General features: G+C 44.4%; 1 protein-coding gene across 1 annotated transcript in view; it reads left to right on the forward strand.

Annotated features, from left to right (window-relative positions):
• The window catches only part of cpne4a (copine IVa), a 160,635-nt gene that overhangs the window by 119,964 nt on the left and 15,632 nt on the right, over positions 1-25,039 (forward strand). The window contains exons 10-12 of the mRNA XM_034173721.1: positions 16,290-16,423; positions 18,035-18,089; positions 24,082-24,133. Coding sequence (XP_034029612.1) covers positions 16,290-16,423; positions 18,035-18,089; positions 24,082-24,133 — 241 coding nt within the window. The remainder of the gene's footprint in view (positions 1-16,289; positions 16,424-18,034; positions 18,090-24,081; positions 24,134-25,039) is intronic.

Genomic DNA, 25,039 nt, shown 5'->3' on the forward strand with positions numbered 1-25,039 from the left:
GACCTCTAGTAATACTGTGAAAAATCTTGGAGTCATTTTTGATCAGGATATGTCATTCAAAGCGCATATTAAACAAATATGTAGGACTGCTTTTTTGCATTTACGCAATATCTCTAAAATCAGAAAGGTCTTGTCTCAGAGTGATGCTGAAAAACTAATTCATGCATTTATTTCCTCTAGGCTGGACTATTGTAATTCATTATTATCAGGTTGTCCTAAAAGTTCCCTAAAAAGCCTTCAGTTAATTCAAAATGCTGCAGCTAGAGTACTGACGGGGACTAGAAGGAGAGAGCATATCTCACCCATATTGGCCTCTCTTCATTGGCTTCCTGTTAATTCTAGAATAGAATTTAAAATTCTTCTTCTTACTTATAAGGTTTTGAATAATCAGGTCCCATCTTATCTTAGGGACCTCGTAGTACCATATCACCCCAATACAGCGCTTCGCTCTCAGACTGCAGGCTTACTTGTAGTTCCTAGGGTTTGTAAGAGTAGAATGGGAGGCAGAGCCTTCAGCTTTCAGGCTCCTCTCCTGTGGAACCAGCTCCCAATTCAGATCAGGGAGACAGACACCCTCTCTACTTTTAAGATTAGGCTTAAAACTTTCCTTTTTGCTAAAGCTTATAGTTAGGGCTGGATCAGGTGACCCTGAACCATCCCTTAGTTATGCTGCTATAGACTTAGACTGCTGGGGGGTTCCCATGATGCACTGTTTCTTTCTCTTTTTGCTCTGTATGCACCACTCTGCATTTAATCATTAGTGATTGATCTCTGCTCCCCTCCACAGCATGTCTTTTTCCTGGTTCTCTCCCTCAGCCCCAACCAGTCCCAGCAGAAGACTGCCCCTCCCTGAGCCTGGTTCTGCTGGAGGTTTCTTCCTGTTAAAAGGGAGTTTTTCTTCCCACTGTAGCCAAGTGCTTGCTCACAGGGGGTCGTTTTGACCGTTGGGGGTTTACATAATTATTGTATGGCCTTGCCTTACAATATAAAGCGCCTTGGGGCAACTGTTTGTTGTGATTTGGCGCTATATAAAAAAATTGATTGATTGATTGATTGGTTCCCATCCCTCTGAAACTGCTCTCTTATTGGTTCCCGTCCCTCTAAAACTGCTCTCTTATTGGTTCCCGTCCCTCTAAAACTGCTCTCTTATTGGTTCTCATCCCTCTAAAACTGGTCTCTTATTGGTTCCCGTCCCTCTGAAACTGCTCTCTTATTGGTTCCCGTCCCTCTAAAACTGCTCTCTTATTGGTTCCCGTCCATCTAAAACTGCTCTCTTATTGGTTCCCGTCCCTCTGAAACTGCTCTCTTATTGCTTCCCGTCCCTCTAAAACTGGTCTCTTATTGGTTCCCGTCCCTCTGAAACGGTTCTCTTATTGGTTCCCATCCCTCTGAAATGGTTCTCTCATTGGTTCCCGTCCCTCTGAAACTGCTCTCTTATTGGTTCCCGTCCCTCTAAAACTGGTCTCTGGTTCCCGTCCCTCTGAGAAGGTTCCCTTATTGGTTCCGATCCCTCTGAAACTGCTCTCTTATTGGTTCCCATCCCTCTAAAACTGGTCTCTTATTGGTTCCCGTCCCTCTGAAACTGGTCTCTTATTGGTTCCCATCTCTCTAAAACTCCTCTCTTATTGGTTCCCCTCCCTCTGAAATGGTTCCCTTATTGGTTCCCATCCCTCTAAAACTGCTCTCTTATTGGTTCCCGTCCCTCTGAAACGGTTCTCTTATTGGTTCCCATTTCTCTAAAACTCCTCTCTTATTGGTTCCCGTCCCTCTGACACTGCTCTCTTATTGGTTCTCGTCCCTCTGAAACTGCTCTCTTATTGATTCCGTCCCTCTGAAACTGCTCTCTTATTGGTTCCCGTCCCTCTGACACTGCTGTCTTATTGATTACCATCCCTCTGAAACTGCTCTCTTATTGGTTCCCATCCCTCTAAAACTGCTCTCTTATTGGTTCCCATTTCTCTAAAACTCCTCTCTTATTGGTTCCCATCCCTCTGAAACTCCTCTCTTATTGGTTCCCATCCCTCTGAAACTGCTCTCTTATTGGTTCCCGTCCCTCTGAATCGGTTCTCTTATTGGTTCCCATTTCTCTAAAACTCCTCTCTTATTGGTTCCCGTCCCTCTGACACTGCTCTCTTATTGGTTCCCATCCCTCTGAAACTGCTCTCTTATTGGTTCCTGTCCCTCTAAAACTGCTCTCTTATTGGTTCCTGTCTCTCTGACACTGCTCTCTTATTGGTTCCCGTCCCTCTGAAATGGTTCTCTTATTGGTTCCCGTCCCTCTGAAACTGCTCTCTTATTGGTTCCCATCCCTCTGAAACTGCTCTCTTATTGGTTCCCATCCCTCTAAAACTGCTCTCTTATTGGTTCCCGTCCCTCTGAAATGGTTCTCTTATTGGTTCCCGTCCCTCTGAAACTGCTCTCTTATTGGTTCCCGTCCCTCTAAAACTGCTCTCTTATTGGTTCCCGTCCCTCTGAAACTGCTCTCTTATTGGTTCTCTTGCTTGCCTCTCACTGCGGTATTGTATCACTTCCTGTTCCGGTGCACAGCGGTGTTTTGCTGTATCTGTTAGCTGTTTAATCTGCGCAGTTAGATTGATCTAGTTACCTAGATAACGATTTGTTTCACAGTGTAATCTTCACGTGCCTTAACTAAAGCACTCTGTTGTGAAAGTATAGTGACATGGACCCACAACAGGGGGCGCAAATGAACGGTCAATAGATGAGCCAAAAAGTAACAATTTAATGTTGTGAAGGTGCACAACGAATACACAGACAATCTCAGAATCTGATAACAGTCAATCCACAAAGGTGACGTGTGGGCAGTCTCGAGGATAGAAGACGTCTGTCCTGAGAAGAGCCGGAACCACACGATTTCCGCCGCCACCGAACCTGGTGAATACTGGAGCCGCCAAGTCCCGAATTCCCAGGTGATCACCGTCCCCGACTGTCGGATGTGGTACTGCTGGCGAAGAACAAAGACAGTCAAGTGTGGGTGTGTGTACACCCCCGTAACAACAACGGTGGGAATGCCACCTCCACCTTTAACACACACTCGTCTGACGAGACGAAGGACGAAACAGTCGTGACCCACGCCGGTCCTCTGGTTGACAGCTGCAACACAATAGCTCTGGAAATCACTGAATGCTGGCAGAGAATATTACCTCCATAGAAGTACGATATCTTGGCGATGAGGTGGAGATGACGTCTGGGTTTTATGGAGTGAGATGATGAAGAATGAGTGACAGCTGTCATGAATTAATGAGTGACAGCTGTCACTCCCGCCTGTGTCCGTGGCGGCAGCGCCCTCTCGTGCCTGAAGCCCGCACTTCAGGCAGGACGCCCTCTGGTGGTGGGCCAGCAGTACCTCCTCTTCTGGCGGCCCACACAACAGGACCCCCCCTTCAACGGGCGCCTCCTGGCGCCCGACCAGGTTTTTACGGGGTGTTAAATGCCGTCTTCCATTCGTCTCCCTTCCGGATCCGAACCAGGTGATACGCATTTCTAAGATCCAGCTTAGTAAAGATTTTGGCTCCATGCAGGGGGGTGAACACGGAATCTAACAATGGCAACGGGTATCGGTTGCGAACTGTGATCTCATTCAGCCCTCTGTAATCAATGCATGGACGGAGTCCGCCATCTTTCTTGCCCACAAAAAAGAAACCTGCACCCATCGGAGACGTGGAGTTCCGGATCAGCCCGGCAGCTAATGAGTCCCGGATGTAGGTCTCCATTGATTCGCGCTCAGGTCGTGAGAGGTTGTACAGCCTGCTGGACGGGAACTCAACGCCTGGAACCAAATCAATGGCACAATTGTACGGACGGTGCGGGGGAAGGGTGAGTGCCAGATCCTTGCTGAAGACGTCAGCAAGATCGTGGTACTCAACCGGCACCGCCGTCAGATTGGGAGGGGCTTTGACCTCCTCCTTAGCATGCAAACCGGGAGGAACAGAGGATCCTAAACACACCCGATGGCAGGTTTCGCTCCACTGAACCACTACCCCAGACGGCCAATCAATCCGGGGATTGTGTTTCAACATCCAGGGGAAGCCCAAAATCACGCGGGAGGTAGAAGGAGTTACAAAAAAATCAATCTCCTCCCAATGGTGTTCAGACACCACCAGAGTTACTGGTTGTGTCTTGTGTGTGATTAAAGGGAGGAGGGTGCCATCTAGTGCCCGCACCTGCAATGGCGAAGGAAGCACCACCAGAGGGAGCCCTACCTCCCTTACCCATCTGCTGTCTAGCAGATTCCCTTCTGACCCCGTGTCCACCAGTGCTGGGGCTTGAAGGGTTAAATCCCCGCTCAGGATTGTAACTGGGAGTCGTGTGGCAATCTGTGTGTGTCCCACGTGAATGTTATGACCCCCCTTAGCCCAGTCTCTAAGGGCGGTTGTTGTCGTTCTGGCCGTTTGGGGCAGTTTTTCTGTATGTGCTCCTTTGAGCTGCAGAGAAAACACTCCCCGCGGACCAGCCTCCTCATTTTGGCCCTGAGCGTTTCCCTAACAATGTCAGCAGGGGGAGCTGTTGCCCCACGGAGCGCTGCGGCTGTGGAGCGTGGGGAGGGCGGCCCCTTTTCGAACCTGGAAGGGAGAGGGACGGCGCGTATCCAGCCACGTCCTTCGCCTCGCTCCTGACGGCGCTCCTCCAACCGATTGTCTAACCATATAACGAGATCGATAAGCCCATCTAAATCCCGCGGTTCTTCCTTAGCTACCAGATGCTCCTTCAGGACCGATGACAGTCCGTTTATGAAGGCGGCGCGGAGCGCAACGTTATTCCAGCCGGACCTCGCAGCCGCAATGCGGAAGTCGACTGCATATTTGGCTGCGCACCGGCGCCCCTGTCGCATTGACAGCAGCATTGTTGAAGCGGTCTCTCCTCTGTTAGGGTGATCAAACACTGTTCTGAACTCCCCCACAAACCCACTGTATGCTGATAACAACCGTGAGTTCTGTTCCCAGAGCGCCGTAGCCCAGGCGCGTGCCTTACCCTGAAGCAAATTAATTACATAAGCCACCTTGCTGGCGTCAGACGCGTACATCACGGGTCGTTGTGCAAAGACGAGCGAACACTGCATCAGAAAGTCCATGCACGTCTCCACACAACCCCCGTACGGCTCAGGGGGACTTATGTATGCTTCAGGGGATGGTGGGGGGGTTTGTTGAACGACCAGTGGAATGTTAATACCCGACACCGGGTCGGCAGGAGGAGGAGCCGCAGCAGCGCTCTGATCACGCGCTTCCACCTGTGCGGTGAGAGCCTCCATCCTGCTCGGACATCAATTCCAGCCGAGCGGTAAAGGTGGTGAGGATTTGCTGCAACTCACCGAGCACGCCTCCTGCAGATGCCTGTGCACCCTGCTCTTCCATTGGCTGTCCAACAGATGGGTGACGCCCCTCGGGATCCATGACGCTGGCCGAGATATCCTGTTGTGAAAGTGTAGTGACACGGACCCACAACAGGGGGCGCAAATGAACGGTCAATAGATGAGCCAAAAAGTAACAATTTAATGTTGTGAAGGTGCACAACGAATACACAGACAATCTCAGAATCTGATAACAGTCAATCCACAAAGGTGACGTGTGGGCAGGCTCGAGGATAGAAGACGTCTGTCCTGAGAAGAGCCGGAACCACACGATTTCCGCCGCCACCGAACCTGGTGAATACTGGAGCCGCCAAGTCCCGAATTCCCAGGTGATCACCGTCCCCGACTGTCGGATCTGGTACTGCTGGCGAAGAACAAAGACAGTCAAGTGTGGGTGTGTGTATACCCCGTAACAACAACGGTGGGAATGCCACCTCCACCTTTAACACACACTCGTGCAGCGTCTGTTTAACCACTTATCTGACGAGACGAAGGACGAAACAGTCGTGACCCACGCCGGTCCTCTGGTTGACAGCTGCAACACAATAGCTCTGGAAATCACTGAATGCTGGCAGAGAATATTACCTCCATAGAAGGACGATATCTCGGTGATGAGGTGGAGATGATGTCTGGGTTTTATGGAGTGAGATGATGAAGAATGAGTGACAGCTGTCAGGAATTAATGAGTGACAGCTGTCACTCCCGGCTGTGTCCGTGGCGGCAGCGCCCTCCCATGCCTGAAGCCCGCACTTCAGGCAGGGCGCCCTCTGGTGGTGGGCCAGCAGTACCTCCTCTTCTGGCGGCCCACACAACACACTCCCTCTGCTGAATCACCTCTAAATTATTTACACATTATTTACTTTGGGTGTTTTTAGGAATCCGCTAGCTTAGCGCAGCTACTAGCTCTTAGCCGGTTTAGCATGGCAGCTTCTCCTGTCTCTCCTGCACTTTTCTGCTCTGGGTGTGAAATGTTTAGTTATTCCTCGGCCTCCTTTAGCAGTAATGGTACTTGTAATAAGTGTAGCTTATTCGTAGCTTTGGAGGCCAGGCTGGGCGAATTGGAGACTCTGTTATGTGGGCCGCTGAAGAGGAGATACTGCTGGCCCACCACCACCAGAGGGCGCCCTGCTTGGAGTGCGGGCTCCAAGCACGAGAGGGCGCCAGACCCAGAAGAAGTGACAGCTGTCATTCATCCTCTGCACCAGCTGTCACTCGTTCATCATCATCACCACCATAAAAGCCGGACTGCAACTCCACCTCCTCGCCGAGAAATCGCAACTACTGATGAGGTAATTTCTCTGCTGACTGACACTTTGTGTGTAATAACCTGAACTTCTGTTGCAGCCGTTTTCTGGAGTGTTGCCTTGTCTGGGGGATTGGCGTTTGGTGTGACAGCGACGGCTTCGCCTCACACCCCAACCCAGATAAGTGGTTAACCAGGAGCTGCACGAGTGTGTGATTGGAGGTGGAGGTGCTCCCTCCTAACTGTGTATGGACTGTGGATTACTGAGTGTGCGGACTCACACTCATTCATCTTATCTCTGCTTTCTGCCAGCAGTACCAGGGTTGACAGCCGAAGAAAGAGGCCACCTGGGGACTCGGGACTTGGCGGCTCCGGTGTTCTTCAGACCGTAGGTGGTGGAAGCCGTGTGGGACGCGGCTTCTTTCTCGTCGGGGGTCTTCTATCTTCAAGCCTGCCCACATGTGACCTGGTGTCAATTGACTGTGCACATTTCTGTGAATTTAGTTGTGTATTATCACAACATTAAATTGTTACTTTTTGGCTTATTCATTGTCCGTTCATTTGCGCCCCCTGTTGTGGGTCCGTGCTACGACACCTTCCCAACAGACTCGGCTCCGCACCGTGGAAAATTCTACAGCTAGCCAGGCCCCTGTAGTCGGTGCAGACCAAGGTAGCTTAGCCGCCGTTAGTTTCCCTCTGGCAGATCCCGAGCAGCCGGGAAAGCAGGCCGACTGGGTGACTGTAAGGAGGAAGCGTAGTTCTAAACAGAAGCCCCATGTACACCGCCAACCCATTCACATTTCTAACCGTTTTTCCCCACTCGATGACACACCTGCCGAGAAACAAACTCTGGTTATTGGCGACTCTGTTTTGAGAAATGTGAAGTTAGCGACACCAGCAACCATAGTCAGTTGTCTTCCAGGGGCCAGAGCAGGCAACATTGAAGGAAATTTGAAACTGCTGGCTAAGGCTAAGTGTAAATTTGGTAAGATTGTAATTCACGTCGGCAGTAATGACACCCGGTTACGCCAATCGGAGGTCACTAAAATTAACATTGAATCGGTGTGTAACTTTGCAAAAACAATGTCGGACTCTGTAGTTTTCTCTGGGCCCCTCCCCAATCAAACCGGGAGTGACATGTTTAGCCGCATGTTCTCCTTGAATTGCTGGCTGTCTGAGTGGTGTCCAAAAAATGAGGTGGGCTTCATAGATAATTGGCAAAGCTTCTGGGGAAAACCTGGTCTTGTTAGGAGAGACGGCATCCATCCCACTTTGGATGGAGCAGCTCTCATTTCTAGAAATCTGGCCAATTTTCTTAAATCCTCCAAATCGTGACTATCCAGGATTGGGACCAGGAAGCAGAGTTGTAGTCTTACACACCTCTCCGCAGCTTCTCTCCCCCTGCCATCCCCTCATTACCCCATCCCCGTAGAGACGGTGCCTGCTCCCAGACCACCAATAACCAGCAAAAATCTATTTAAGCATAAAAATTCAAAAAGAAAAAATAATATAGCACCTTCAACTGCACCACAGACTAAAACAGTTAAATGTGGTCTATTAAACATTAGGTCTCTCTCTTCTAAGTCCCTGTTAGTAAATGATATAATAACTGATCAACATATTGATTTATTCTGCCTTACAGAAACCTGGTTACAGCAGGATGAATATGTTAGTTTAAATGAGTCAACACCCCCGAGTCACACTAACTGCCAGAATGCTCGTAGCACGGGCCGGGGCGGAGGATTAGCAGCAATCTTCCATTCCAGCTTATTAATTAATCAAAAACCCAGACAGAGCTTTAATTCATTTGAAAGCTTGACTCTTAGTCTTGTCCATCCAAATTGGAAGTCCCAAAAACCAGTTTTATTTGTTATTATCTATCATCCACCTGGTCGTTACTGTGAGTTTCTCTGTGAATATTCAGACCTTTTGTCTGACTTAGTGCTTAGCTTAGATAAGATAATTATAGTGGGCGATTTTAACATCCACACAGATGCTGAGAATGACAGCCTCAACACTGCATTTAATCTATTATTAGACTCAATTGGCATTGCTCAAAATGTAAATGAGTCCACCCACCACTTTAATCATATCTTAGATCTTGTTTTGACTTATGGTATGGAAACTGAAGCCTTAACAGTATTCCCTGAAAACTTCCTTCTGTCTGATCATTTCTTAATAACATTTACATTTACTCTGATGGACTACCCAGCAGTGGGGAATAAGTTTCATTACACTAGAAGTCTTTCAGAAAGCACTGTAACTAGGTTTAAGGATATGATTCCTTCTTTATGTTCCCTAATGCCATATACCAACACAGTGCAGAGTAGCTACCTAAACTCTGTAAGTGAGATAGAGTATCTCGTCAATAGTTTTACATCCTCATTGAAGACAACTTTGGATGCTGTAGCTCCTCTGAAAAAGAGAGCCTTAAATCAGAAGTGCCTGACTCCGTGGTATAACTCACAAACTCACAGCTTAAAGCAGATAACCCGTAAGTTGGAGAGGAAATGGCGTCTCACTAATTTAGAAGATCTTCACTTAGCCTGGAAAAAGAGTCTGTTGCTCTATAAAAAAGCCCTCCGTAAAGCTAGGACATCTTACTACTCATCACTAATTGAAGAAAATAAGAACAACCCCAGGTTTCTTTTCAGCACTGTAGCCAGGCTGACAAAGTGTCAGAGCTCTATTGAGCCGAGTATTCCTTTAACTAGTAATGACTTCATGACTTTCTTTGCTAATAAAATTTTAACTATTAGAGAAAAAAATTACTCATAACCATCCCAAAGACGTATCGTTATCTTTGGCTGCTTTCAGTGATGCCGGTATTTGGTTAGACTCTTTCTCTCAGATTGTTCTGTCTGAGTTATTTTCATTAGTTACTTCATCCAAACCATCAACATGTTTATTAGACCCCATTCCTACCAGGCTGCTCAAGGAAGCCCTACCATTATTTAATGCTTCGATCTTACATATGATCAATCTATCTTTATTAGTTGGCTATGTACCACAGGCTTTTAAGGTGGCAGTAATTAAACCATTACTTAAAAAGCCATCACTTGACCCAGCTATCTTAGCTAATTATAGGCCAATCTCCAACCTTCCTTTTCTCTCAAAAAGTCTTGAAAGGGTAGTTGTAAAACAGCTAACTGATCATCTGCAGAGGAATGGTCTATTTGAAGAGTTTCAGTCAGGTTTTAGAATTCATCATAGTACAGAAACAGCATTAGTGAAGGTTACAAATGATCTTCTTATGGCCTCAGACAGTGGACTCATCTCTGTGCTTGTTCTGTTAGACCTCAGTGCTGCTTTTGATACTGTTGACCATAAAATTTTATTACAGAGATTAGAGCATGCCATAGGTATTAAAGGCACTGCGCTGCGGAGGTTTGAATCATATTTATCTAATAGATTACAATTTCTTCATGTAAATGGGGAATCTTCTTCACAGACTAAGGTTAATTATGGAGTTCCACAAGGTTCTGTGCTAGGACCAATTTTATTCACTTTATACATGCTTCCCTTAGGCAGTATTATTAGACGGCATTGCTTAAATTTTCATTGTTACGCAGATGATACCCAGCTTTATCTATCCATGAAGCCAGAGGACACACACCAATTAGCTAAACTGCAGGATTGTCTTACAGACATAAAGACATGGATGACCTCTAATTTCCTGCTTTTAAACTCAGATAAAACTGAAGTTATTGTACTTGGCCCCACAAATCTTAGAAACATGGTGTCTAACCAGATCCTTACTCTGGATGGCATTACCCTGACCTCTAGTAATACTGTGAGAAATCTTGGAGTCATTTTTGATCAGGATATGTCATTCAAAGCGCATATTAAACAAATATGTAGGACTGCTTTTTTGCATTTACGCAATATCTCTAAAATTAGAAAGGTCTTGTCTCAGAGTGATGCTGAAAAACTAATTCATGCATTTATTTCCTCTAGGCTGGACTATTGTAATTCATTATTATCAGGTTGTCCTAAAAGTTCCCTGAAAAGCCTTCAGTTAATTCAAAATGCTGCAGCTAGAGTACTGACGGGGACTAGAAGGAGAGAGCATATCTCACCCATATTGGCCTCTCTTCATTGGCTTCCTGTTAATTCTAGAATAGAATTTAAAATTCTTCTTACTTATAAGGTTTTGAATAATCAGGTCCCATCTTATCTTAGGGACCTCATAGTACCATATTACCCCAATAGAGCGCTTCGCTCTCAGACTGCAGGAGAAATCGGCACTTCCTGTTTGAGTGTGAGCTTGCCACTGAGTTCTTGCAAGATTCCTTGGGATTTTTATTTTATTGGGATTTTTATTTTATTGGGATTTTTATTTTATTTTTTAGCACTGTTGCCGTGCGTTACCTGTGCTGCTCCACAGCGTGTCTGGTGGATTTTTATTTTATTTTATTTTTTAGCACCGTTGCCGTGCGTTACCTGTGCTGCTTCATGGCCTGTCTGGTGCCTTAACTAAATCAATCAATCAATCAATCAACGTTTTTCTTATATAGCGCCAAATCACAACAAACAGTTGCCCCAAGGCACTCCATATTGTAAGGCAAGGCTATACAATAATTATGAAAAACCCCAACGGTCAAAACGACCCCCTATGAGCAAGCACTTGGCCACAGTGGGAAGGAAAAACTCCCTTTTAACAGGAAGAAACCTCCAGCAGAACCAGGCTCAGGGAGGGGCAGTCTTCTGCTGAGACTGGTTGGGGCTGAGGGAAAGAACCAGGAAAAAGACATGCCGAGAAGGGGGGCAGAGATCGATCACTAATGATTAAATGCAGAGTGATGCATACGGAGCAAAAAGAGAAAGAAACAGTGCATCATGGGAACCCCCCCACAGTCTACGTCTAAAGCAGCATAACCAAGGGATGGTCCAGGGTCACCCGATCCAGCCCTAACTATAAGCCTTAGCGAAAAGGAAAGTTTTAAGCCTAATCTTAAAAGTAGAGAGGGTATCTGTCTCCCTGATCTGAATTGGGAGCTGGTTCCACAGGAGAGAAGCCTGAAAGCTGAAGGCTCTGCCTTCCATTCTACTCTTACAAACCCTAGGAACTACAAGTAAGCCCGCAGTCTGAGAGCGAAGCGCTCTAATGGGGTAATATGGTACTACGAGGTCCCTAAGATAAGCACTCCTTCTGCTGAATCACCTCTAAATTATTTACACATTATTCACTTTGCGTGTTTTTAGGAATCCGCTAGCTTAGCGTAGCTACTAGCTCTTAGCCGATTTAGCATGGCGGCTTCTCCTGTCTCTCCCGCACTTTTCTGCTCTGGGTGTGAAATGTTTAGTTATTCCTCGGCCTCCTTTAGCAGTAATGGTATTTGTAATAAGTGTAGCTTATTCGTAGCTTTGGAGGCCAGGCTGGGCGAATTGGAGACTCGGCTCCGCACCGTGGAAAATTCTACAGCTAGCCAGGCCCCTGTAGTCGGTGCGGACCAAGGTAGCTTAGCCGCCGTTAGTTCCCCCCTGGCAGATCCCGAGCAGTCGGGAGAGCAGGCCGACTGGCTGACTGTGAGGAGGAAGCGTAGCCCTAAACAGAAGCCCCGTGTACACCGTCAACCCGTTCACATCTCTAACCGTTTTTCCCCACTCGACGATACACCCGCCGAGGATCAAACTCTGGTTATTGGCGACTCTGTTTTGAGAAATGTGAAGTTAGCGACACCAGCAACCATAGTCAATTGTCTTCCGGGGGCCAGAGCAGGCGACATTGAAGGAAATTTGAAACTGCTGGCTAAGGCTAAGCGTAAATTTGGTAAGATTGTAATTCACGTCGGCAGTAATGACACTCGGTTACGCCAATCGGAGGTCACTAAAATTAACATTAAATCGGTGTGTAACTTTGCAAAAACAATGTCGGACTCTGTAGTTTTCTCTGGGCCCCTCCCCAATCGGACCGGGAGTGACATGTTTAGCCGCATGTTCTCCTTGAATTGCTGGCTGTCTGAGTGGTGTCCAAAAAATGAGGTGGGCTTCATAGATAATTGGCAAAGCTTCTGGGGAAAACCTGGTCTTGTTAGGAGAGACGGCATCCATCCCACTTTGGATGGAGCAGCTCTCATTTCTAGAAATCTGGCCAATTTTCTTAAATCCTCCAAACTGTGACTATCCATGGTTGGGACCAGGAAGCAGAGTTGTAGTCTTACACACCTCTCTGCAGCTTCTCTCCCCCTGCCATCCCCTCATTACCCCATCCCCGTAGAGACGGTGCCTGCTCCCAGACCACCAATAACCAGCAAAAATCTATTTAAGCATAAAAATTCAAAAAGAAAAAATAATATAGCACCTTCAACTGCACCACAGACTAAAACAGTTAAATGTGGTCTATTAAACATTAGGTCTCTCTCTTCTAAGTCCCTGTTGGTAAATGATATAATAATTGTTCAACATATTGATTTATTCTGCTTAACAGAAACCTGGTTACAGCAGGATGAATATGTTAGTTTAAATGAGTCAACACCCCCGAGTCACACTAACTGTCAGAATGCTCGTAGCACGGGTCGGGGCGGAGGATTAGCAGCAATCTTCCATTCCAGCTTATTAATTAATCAAAAACCCAGACAGAGCTTTAATTCATTTGAAAGCTTGTCTCTTAGTCTTGTCCATCCAAATTGGAAGTCCCAAAAAAACAGTTTTATTTGTTATTATCTATCGTCCACCTGGTCGTTACTGTGAGTTTCTCTGTGAATTTTCAGACCTTTTGTCTGACTTAGTGCTTAGCTCAGATAAGATAATTATAGTGGGCGATTTTAACATCCACACAGATGCTGAGAATGACAGCCTCAACACTGCATTTAATCTATTATTAGACTCTATTGGCTTTGCTCAAAAAGTAAATGAGTCCACCCACCACTTTAATCATATCTTAGATCTTGTTCTGACTTATGGTATGGAAATAGAAGACTTAACAGTATTCCCTGAAAACTCCCTTCTGTCTGATCATTTCTTAATAACATTTACATTTACTCTGATGGACTACCCAGCAGTGGGGAATAAGTTTCATTACACTAGAAGTCTTTCAGAAAGCGCTGTAACTAGGTTTAAGGATATGATTCCTTCTTTATGTTCTCTAATGCCATATACCAACACAGTGCAGAGTAGCTACCTAAACTCTGTAAGGGAGATAGAGTATCTCGTCAATAGTTTTACATCCTCATTGAAGACAACTTTGGATGCTGTAGCTCCTCTGAAAAAGAGAGCTTTAAATCAGAAGTGTCTGACTCCGTGGTATAACTCACAAACTCGCAGCTTAAAGCAGATAACCCGTAAGTTGGAGAGGAAATGGCGTCTCACTAATTTAGAAGATCTTCACTTAGCCTGGAAAAAAGAGTCTGTTGCTCTATAAAAAAGCCCTCCGTAAAGCTAGGACATCTTTCTACTCATCACTAATTGAAGAAAATAAGAACAACCCCAGGTTTCTTTTCAGCACTGTAGCCAGGCTGACAAAGAGTCAGAGCTCTATTGAGCTGAATATTCCATTAACTTTAACTAGTAATGACTTCATGACTTTCTTTGCTAACAAAATTTTAACTATTAGAGAAAAAAATTACTCATAACCATCCCAAAGACGTATCTTTATCTTTGGCTGCTTTCAGTGATGCCGGTATTTGGTTAGACTCTTTCTCTCCGATTGTTCTGTCTGAGTTATTTTCATTAGTTACTTCATCCAAACCATCAACATGTTTATTAGACCCCATTCCTACCAGGCTGCTCAAGGAAGCCCTACCATTATTTAATGCTTCGATCTTAAATATGATCAATCTATCTTTGTTAGTTGGCTATATACCACAGGCTTTTAAGGTGGCAGTAATTAAACCATTACTTAAAAAGCCATCACTTGACCCAGCTATCTTAGCTAATTATAGGCCAATCTCCAACCTTCCTTTTCTCTCAAAAATTCTTGAAAGGGTAGTTGTAAAACAGCTAACTGATCATCTGCAGAGGAATGGTCTATTGAAGAGTTTCAGTCAGGTTTTAGAATTCATCATAGTACAGAAACAGCATTAGTGAAGGTTACAAATGATCTTCTTATGGCCTCGGACAGTGGACTCATCTCTGTGCTTGTTCTGTTAGACCTCAGTGCTGCTTTTGATACTGTTGACCATAAAATTTTATTACAGAGATTAGAGCATGCCATAGGTATTAAAGGCACTGCGCTGCGGTGGTTTGAATCATATTTGTCTAATAGATTACAATTTGTTCATGTAAATGGGGAATCTTCTTCACAGACTAAAGTTAATTATGGAGTTCCACAAGGTTCTGTGCTAGGACCAATTTTATTCACTTTATACATGCTTCCCTTAGGCAGTATTATTAGACGGTATTGCTTAAATTTTCATTGTTACGCAGATGATACCCAGCTTTGTCTATCCATGAAGCCAGAGGACACACACCAATTAGCTAAACTGCAGGATTGTCTTACAGACATAAAGACATGGATGACTTCTAATTTCCTGCTTTTAAACTCAGATAAATCTGAGGTTGTTGTACTTGGCCCCACAAATCTTAGAAACATGGTGTCTAACCAGATCCTTACTCTGGATGGCATTACCCTGACCTCTAGTAATACTGTGAGAAATCTTGGAGTCATTTTTGATCAGGATATGTCATTCAAAGCGCATATTAAACAAATATGTAGGACTGCTTTTTTGCATTTACGCAATATCTCTAAAATCAGAAAGGTCTTGTCTCAGAGTGATGCTGAAAAACTAATTCATGCATTTATTTCCTCTAGGCTGGACTATTGTAATTCATTATTATCAGGTTGTCCTAAAAGTTCCCTAAAAAGCCTTCAGTTAATTCAAAATGCTGCAGCTAGAGTACTGACGGGGACTAGAAGGAGAGAGCATATCTCACCCATATTGGCCTCTCTTCATTGGCTTCCTGTTAATTCTAGAATAGAATTTAAAATTCTTCTTCTTACTTATAAGGTTTTGAATAATCAGGTCCCATCTTATCTTAGGGACCTCATAGTACCATATCACCCCAATAGAGCGCTTCGCTGTCAGACTGCAGGCTTACTTGTAGTTCCTAGGGTTTGTAAGAGTAGAATGGGAGGCAGAGCCTTCAGCTTTCAGGCTCCTCTCCTGTGGAACCAGCTCCCAATTCAGATCAGGGAGACAGACACCCTCTCTACTTTTAAGATAGGCTTAAAACTTTCCTTTTTGCTAAGCTTATAGTTAGGGCTGGATCAGGTGACCCTGAACCATCCCTTAGTTATGCTGCTATAGACTTAGACTGCTGGGGGGTTCCCATGATGCACTGAGTGTTTCTTTCTCTTTTTGCTCTGTATGTACCACTCTGCATTTAATCATTAGTGATCGATCTCTGCTCCCCTCCACAGCATGTCTTTTTCCTGGTTCTCTCCCTCAGCCCCAACCAGTCCTAGCAGAAGACTGCCCCTCCCTGAGCCTGGTTCTGCTGGAGGTTTCTTCCTGTTAAAAGGGAGTTTTTCCTTCCCACTGTCGCCAAGTGCTTGCTCACAGGGGGTCGTTTTGACCGTTGGGGTTTTACATAATTATTGTATGGCTTTGCCTTACAATATAAAGCGCCTTGGGGCAACTGTTTGTTGTGATTTGGCACTATATAAATAAAATTGATTGACTTGATTGATTGGTTCCCGTCCCTCTGACACTGCTCTCTTATTGGTTCCTGTCCCTCCAGGTTGCAATTGATTTTACTGCCTCCAATGGGGATCCTCGTAACAGCTGCTCGCTGCACTACATCCACCCATTCCAGCCCAACGAGTACCTGAAGGCGCTGGTGGCTGTAGGTGAGATTTGCCAGGACTATGACAGGTGGGTCCAGAGTCCCTGGTTCAGGTACACATGAGCTGTTTTTCAACACAGGAAGTAGTACTGTTGGTCAGTGTGCGTTTGCAGTGACATCATCAGCAAGATGATGAAAATATGGTGCTCCTGGAGCTCTGGAAGGTCCCTGTTTTTGTTCCCCTGTGTGATTAGAGGCTCTTTGATCCGGTGTCACTGATCGAACGGTCCCCCATGAAAATCGGTCCGCCCTGCCTTTATTGCGCATGTGTCATTTCAGCAGAGAATCACAGAATATCGCCTCATTTCTGCTTCAAACTGCCTCCAGTCATCATCTGTCTCAGCCACATATATCTTTTGTACAACAATCATTTCCACATAAATTCAACATTATTTCATCATGAAAGATGGAGGATGCGATCAGATCAGCAGCACATCTGAGTCTGACTCAGAGAGTCTGACTCTCTGAGTCTGACTCTCTGCACCCAAAGTGATCAAAGGGATTAATGGGATTATTAACCATCAGATGACAAAGTAAAACCTCTTAAGTCATTCTAAAGTCATTTTGAAGCAGAATCAAGGAGATAATCAGTGAATCACTGCCGACGCACCGACATGACGCGTGCGCAGTGAGGGCAGGGGCGTCCGGTTTTTAGTTCCTGAGGACCTAAAGTATAGCTCCGCCCACACCTGCTTCAACATAAAAACATTCATAACTTCTGGAGTAATAATAAATCGTTGTGTCTTTAATTCTGTGGAGCTCGTTAAAGATCTGCACACTTCTCCTCGTCTGCTTGCCATTTTCTGGCTGTAATTCAGAGTTGGTTTTTTTTGTCTTTCCTGAAGAACATTTAAAAGAGTTTAGTTTGAAAACAGTGTTTGAAGCTGAAACGCTGACTGAGCACCAACCTTCACCAAGTCCCCAAAATCTCCAGAAACAAAATCAGTTCAAACATCACAGAACGTCTTCAAGCTTCAGTCGTTCTCTGCAGATTTCAAACGAAACAACAAAAGTCTAACTTTACCAGAACCAGATCTGAGGTCCAAGATCCAAGAAAGCAGCTTGAACCAACAGCAACATGATTTAAACCGACCTTTATCTGGTTAGTTAGACATTAACCGGTTAAAGGGGCCAATCGGCAGCCTGCAGCTTTGACTGACCGAATAGAGTGACGAATTAACTAATGACTGACTGAAGGCCTGACTGAATGAATTAATAAATGAATGACTGAATAAGTGAGTGAATGAATGAATGACTGAGTGACTGAATGGATGAGTAAATGAATGAATGGATGAATTAATTAAATTGAATGAATGAATTAACTTTGTACAGTAAAATTTGTCCTCTCCATGTTCACTTTAGTGACACAGCCTGACCACTAGGGGGCAGCTCCTAGTTTACACACACTACCAGTGGGAGGAGCCGCACAAACAGGAAGTGGACATTTTAAAGTCAGATTTTAAAACTCTCATTTCTTGTTTTGTGGTCAGTCACGCTGTGACCAGCATTTCTTCGCTAATGTTTCTAAAACCAATCAGGTGTCAGTTGTTTGTGTGGGGGCGGTGACCTGCTCTCAGCCAATCGCCTGTAGTTCAGGTTTTTAACTTTTAGCCTCTCTGTTCCTCTTTTTTCTCTCACAGTGACAAAATGTTCCCGGCGTTTGGTTTTGGAGCGCGGATCCCCCCCGACTTTAAGGTAGGTGGACGTATTATCTCGCCATCTATCCCAGCATGCTCAAATTAAACAACCTTGCGGAACATTCCAGAAATGTGTAGAATACCAAAGAATGTTCTAGAATCTTTGAGAAAACCCACAATAATCTCATGGAACTTTCTAGAAAATACCAGAAATCTGTAGAACAGTGAAGAACTTTCTAGAATCTTCTGGAATTTTCCATAGTGGTTGACAAACAAGTTCAGGAATATTCTTGAGAGATCAGTAAGATTCCAGAATGCCATCATGAAAGACTGAGAAAGTTCTGGGGTGTTACATGACAAATATTTATCAGGGGTTCATAGGAGAAGATACACCAGAAGAAGAGAGATGGCATCAAGAGGCTGTGATCATTCTCCAGATAAATTCTGCTACATCTGTGGCCAGTTCATCAAGAAAATAGCAAACAAGTTTTCTGTGACAGCATCCAGCAAAATGTGTGAAGCCTACAAAGCTTATTTTGGAATGCCAGTTGGAGACCAAGATAAGAACTGGGCACCTCACTTAGCTTGTGAATATTGCAAGAAAACACTTGAAGGTGAGAAAGTTATGTTTTGTTGAAAAAGCCAAATTTTGTATGGTAATGCTGAATGGTCAGTCATTAAACAAATATTTCCACTCTTTTGCAGGATGGTACAGAGGGGGAAAAGAGAGCAGTGAAGTTTGCTGTTCCAAGAATATGGTGTGAACCCACTGACGATTCAACCATCTGCTACTTCTGCATGTTGGATCCTTCCAAACACCGAAGTGGGAAGAATGCACCTGCTATTCCTTATGCTGACATCCCATCTTCCATTGCACCAGTGCCACATAGTGCTGAGCTTCCTGTACCTTCACCTCCAGAAAGAAAACAACCATCAGAAGAAGAAAGCACTGAATCAGAAGATGGGGAGAACAGTGAAGTGGACTGTCACATTACAGATACAGTTTGTTTTTCTAATTGTACCACAAGTCAAGAAAATCAGAGTGCCCTGAATTTCCAAAGAAACTGACAGCAAAGGAGGCATGGAAAGTTTTGTTGATGTTGCCCATGGGTTTCTGGGCAACCACAAGGCTGACAATTATGTGGAACTGGTTGAGACTTTGGTGAGAAACTATGGCCTAATGAGCTGTAGGATGTCACTGAAGGTCCACATTCTGGATGCTCACCTTGACAACTTCAAGGACAACATGGGGGCATACTCAGAAGAACATGGGGAGCACTTCCACCAAGACATAATGGACTTTGAACACAGATATCAGGGATCTTACAATGAAAACATGATCGGGGACAACATTTGGGGTCTGATCCGGGAAAACTGTTAATTTTTAACTTTGTAAAATGTTTTCAAATGTTTGAAAATAAACCTTGCGCAGTTATGTTCCGTATTTTAGTTTTATTGTGAAAAAGTTAGAAAACATTGTCAAAAATAGCTGTTTTGAGGGGATACAATTGCTGTGCAGCCCCAAAAAAGAAAGTCTGGCATGAAAAAATTGGCTTTTTGTATTGTTTTGCAATAAATGTAGTTGGAAAAAGACACTTGTTTGCTAGGAACAAAAATCGTGTTACACAGTCTATATTTTGGTTTTGGGTTCCACCTTAAAATTATCTTTCTGAACCAATGAGAACCAAATGAATAATAATAAAGTTCAATAATATGTATATGTCGCAGAAATAAACTAGCGAAGCTCTTCAGCATCTCACCGTGTCATTTAGGTCTTTCAGACTTGTTTTTGAGTAAATGCTTTAGGGGAGAATGAGCATGGCTGAAACCTTTCAGCTCCCAGACCCTCTGCCTTTTTAAACATTTTTCTTTTTTTGTGTTTCAGCTTCTGTGGGAGCTCCGCCCCCCACAGACATCCCGCCTTTTTAAACAATTTGTCTTTTTTTTGCCTTTCAGCTTCTGGGTGGGGGGGGGGTGGATCTCTGCCAAATAGGTCCCCCACTGTCACTTTAAGCATTTTTTTAAATGTAGATGTAAATTAATATTCATAGTTTTCAGCTAGTTGACAGTAGGGCTGAACAATATGGCCAAATTATCATATCTCAATATTTTGATATCAATGTGATATACAATATGACTATGATTTGACACAAAGTGCAGCAACAGTGAAAATTAAACCTTCTTATACTGTACAAAACAGTAATAATCCCACACTCATTTTACACTCTTCATAAGGTTAGGATACTGTGCCGTCCAAAAGTATTGGAACACTTGGAATTTTACACATTTTAATTTGTTTATGCTATTTCAATACAAGAAATACAAAAAATATAAAGAACAAAAATTCTAAATTACCTTCCTCAAACTCAAATCTGAAAGCAAATCTCTAAAACTTGATAAACCTGTAAATAATAATCAGTTTAAGTGCCAGTTTTCTTCAGACAAGTCAGGGGATGGAAACATGAACATTTCCAAGTCACTGAATATGTCTTGAACTTTATTTACATCATTTATAAAGAAATACAAAGGTTTCTTTCACCAAAACATCAAATCTAGGTTTGCATCTTGGATGTACTTTCTGGTAAATAGTTGAAAATCCTCCTCTACACCATTTCAACAGGAAGCTGGATTTTAGAATTAATTTAGATCAGGTTGTAGACATTTGCATTCAGTTTGAGTTGATTTGATTTAGGGTGCAGATGTACAGTACCTTTCAGTGCAGGGATGACCAATATGTACTTTATGGTAGTGGGTGGGGGACAGAGTAAGTGGGGGTCTCTGGCATTATTTATAAGTCTAGCTGCAGGCGGAAATAAGCTGGTTTGTGTCTTGAGGTTTTAGTCCTGATGTGCCTTGGCCGTCTTCCAGAGGGAAGGGTGACAAAAGGTTTGTGTCCTGTGTAAGAGGGATCGGCCACTATCTTCCTTGCTCACCTCAGGGCCTTGGAAGAGTACAGGTCATGTAGGGATGGCAGACTGCAGTCAATCACCTTCTCTGCTGCGTGGATGATACGCTGCAGTCTGCTCCTGTCCTCCACAGTGGCAGTAGTGTACCAGACGGTGATGGAGGAGGAGATGATGGACTCACTGATGGCAGTGTAGACGTTCACCATCATTGCTTTTGGCAGGTTGAACCTCCTTAGCTGCTGCAGAAAGTACATCTTCTGTTGTGATCTCTTGGTGAGAGAGCTGATGTTCAGCTCCCACTTGAGGTCCTGGGTGATAGTGATCCCCAGGTAATGGAAGGACTCCATAATGGCGACTGGGGAGTCACACAGGGTAATGGGGAGAATGTTTCGGGTGACCGTATCCTGTCTGACGAAGGGCAGGTCGCCCGAAACATTTCTGTATCGGAGCACTGTGGCTGTGTGGATCATTTGGTCTCTATCTTTGTTTATTGTGCCATTAAAATTGGCTATCACTTCTCAAATAACATAACTTCTCAAGGCCAGAGATCCTCAAAGTCTGGAGACTATTTTTAGACAAAGCGCAGCAAACGAGGTAAAAGCTGACTGAGTCTGAGTCAGGTTTGAGGATTGTAGATATCCCTCCGCTCGGTGCTTTGGGCTCTGTGTCTTTGCAGCAGCAGTGGAGGCGGGGAGACCCGCTGCTATTGGATGAGAACAGAGACTAGATCTGAGTCGCCAAACACCAGAAAAGTCTCCAGTGATGCCAGGAAAAGTAGCTAGATTTGTCGCTAGTCGCTTTTGAGAAAATAAGTCATCAAGAGGGTTTGGAAAGTTTCCAGATTTAAGTCGCCAAGGTGGCAACACTACAGTTGTCCCTGAGTCCATACTGAAGCTAAAGGTAGTTACCTGTTTTATAGAGTTAATGTGTTTTAAATTAAAAAAGCAAACATTGACAAAGTGGAAAACTTTCTCTTTTTAAAAAGTTAACACTCGCACATCGACTCAGTAATTTTGTGCCGCGTCAGCTCCTGTTCTTTATTTGCTTTCTAAATGCTCACTGATATTCTGCAAAAGCGTTCATTAATATTTGTAACTCGGTTGAGGAAGTCTGAGCCCTTTTTCTCCTGTTGCCATGGTAACCTGCACTATCCATCGATTAGGTTTTTTTTTTATCTCCTCATGCATGTTTAGCTCCGAGTTAATGTAACTCAGAGTTGACTGAACAAATGATCAGTCTGAGTTTGCTTAACCTGCTTCCTGTGACAGGGTCATGACCTCTGACCTCATCTGTTTGTTTATTTGTGTCTGATTCCACATTCTGTCATTGTAAACAAGAATTCAGTCTGCAGCGAGTAAATGAGCTGCAGAACAACAAGTCGGTGTTTCAGCCAATCTGAGTTCATAATTAAAGCATGAATGTTGTGAAAAGCGTGTCGGGTTGCACACGGTAATAATCACTGTGAAAAAGACTCCAGACAGTGGACATCTGTGTCTTTATCTCCAAGTGTGTGTTATCTCTCAAACACACACTTTTTTTTGTAATGTTTTTACTCTAATACCCCGGCACACATAGCCAGAATCACAGAGAGTGGCATTGGAATTATGAATTGGCGCACATCTGAAAAGTGTTGGATTTCAGTTCCAAAATGTTCTGACAGCCATCTGTGGAAGTCCACACAGTTGGTCAAAATCAGCCAGCAGCCCCAAGTGTGATGCACATGTTCAAAACCCTCTGGACTCCGTCGAATGGGACACCTATCCGACGGCGATCCATGTGTAATCTGACAACCATCTGACTGCAATTTACATACGGTGGCAAAACAGGATCTGAAATGATTTGAGCACATACGAGGGATCCTTGAGATGGATCTGGCACTGCAAAGCCTGTCAGTATGAAGTGCATGTGCCACGTATAATAATGTCCACCCCCGGAGCGCAAAGGAACTGTTGAAATGTATGTGGCACACTTCATCATGATAATAGTTATGAATTATTATTATGTACAGTGAATGTCAACAGCGGGAATCAAACCGAAAGCATCATGCGCTACTGCACGCATGCCGCCACAAATGTGACCAGGCTGTTGTATCCACAATGGACCTTACAGTACAGCTATTTGTCCATTCCTTCCCATGGGCGACTTAGATAATGTGAACATTGTCTCCATCATAACTGTATATAACACGGGCAGCTGCCTCTCCTTGTTGCACAGTAACGCGTCATTGCACGCGTCAGGCTTGGAGCTGAACGGCTCTCATGCTGTAATAAATGATCACCTTCTAACTCTGTAGGAGTATGATATGGAAATGTTGTGCCAGGCTGTGACAGCATGAATAAATATCAATCTCACCTGCAACAGCAGTCCAGGAGTGTTTCACAGCGCGGATGTCGATGTGAAGCCGGGACAGCACCCTGTGGTTAAAATCCTCTAACCCAAAATAAAAAATTTAATCCCATGTGATAATCCAACCATAGCGGTGGCCAGAGTTGTGTTGTGCTCCTGAAATGAGCAAACAAGAAAGAAAGTTCCTTGGAAAGGTGCCCCGTCTGACGCGTGGGACTGCATGGCCAACTGCCAGCAAACTTTGAGCAAAGCTGTCCAGTGGCACAAGCGCGTGCTTAGTGGCCCATGCAGTGTTATGCATACACACACACACAGCTGAGTGACAATTGCAGTCCCACATGTGTGCCACACACACACACACGTGCGCTGCACACTCACACGCATGTGCATGTGAGGAACACAGCATTCTGGTGTGGTGTTTGTCATCGAGACGTTTGGACAGCAGGCAGTCTGCAACACCTTTTATGGCCATCTGACAGCAGTCTGTGTCATCTACCTGCTGTCTACATGCGCTTTAGATGCCATCGTGCGGGTGTGGATGAGGTATCAGATGCATTCCGAGAGGGCTGGCCACGCCTCTTTTCCTCCTGACTGCATCAGATTATGGCAATATTTGCTGTGTTGGACATGGTTCCTCCACATTCATGCTATGTGTGATGGGGGCTTTACATTTAAGTCTGGGACTGTTTCAGCCCTGCAGACGCGCACTGATCTAGTTCATCCTGTGACACTGGAACAGAATTTCTTTTTAAAATAATGCAGAGATCAAACAGTTTTCCTGTCTCCCCCTTTTTGCAGGTGTCTCACAACTTTGCTGTGAATTTTAATGAGGACAATCCAGAGTGTGCAGGTATGTTCTCTCACAACCACACAGATATTGTCAGATATCTGATGACATCTGACAATATCTGATACCATCTGATGATATCTGATACCATCTGATGACATCTGATAATAATACAATAACATGCTTTTGGAGGGCGGTATGCATTTTCTGAGTTCCTCTGTCCATGCCAGTGCCCAAAATGACAGATATTCACCCGAGTTAGACGAGGCACGCACTGCTCTCCAAATTCGGCAGTGCGTCCTCTTCAAGCTGGCTGCTTTAGCTGCTGTTCATTGTCGTACTATCCATGAGAAAATCAACCGGAATATCCATATTGGGACCAACACACACTTCTCACCTTTTCATCTTTTCCTCTGCGGACAGTTTTTTTCCCTCTACGGACAGTTCTTAGGCTGCGCGCTATGACATCATTTGTTTATGCACAGCAGGCAGGTATAGCCAGGTAGCGTCAACGTAAATTTACGATACCGGCCTAGCAATGCCTCGGGATATCTAATAACATCTGATGATATCTAATAACATCTGATGATATCTGATACCATCTGATGATATCTGATAACATCTAATAACATCTAATGATATCTAAAACCATCTGATATCTGTTATCTGATGACATCTGATGATATCTGATGATATCTCATATCTAATAACATCTAATGATTCCTGATACCATCTGATGATATCTGATACCATCTGATGATATTTGATATCTGATAATATCCGATAACATCTGATGATATCTGAATATATTTGATAATATCTCATTTTATTATATGGCTAAGACAGTATGCATGCTCTGACTGGCTGATTTCCAGTCTCCCATGACAATCAGTCCAGATTGTGTATCAGATTTACGACTTTGTTGACAGTTTTCAGGCTGCGAAATAAAAAAAAACAAAAAGCGAACAA

Source organism: Thalassophryne amazonica, chromosome 7, assembly GCF_902500255.1.
Source record: "Thalassophryne amazonica chromosome 7, fThaAma1.1, whole genome shotgun sequence".
NCBI classification, from domain to species: Eukaryota; Metazoa; Chordata; class Actinopteri; order Batrachoidiformes; family Batrachoididae; genus Thalassophryne; species Thalassophryne amazonica.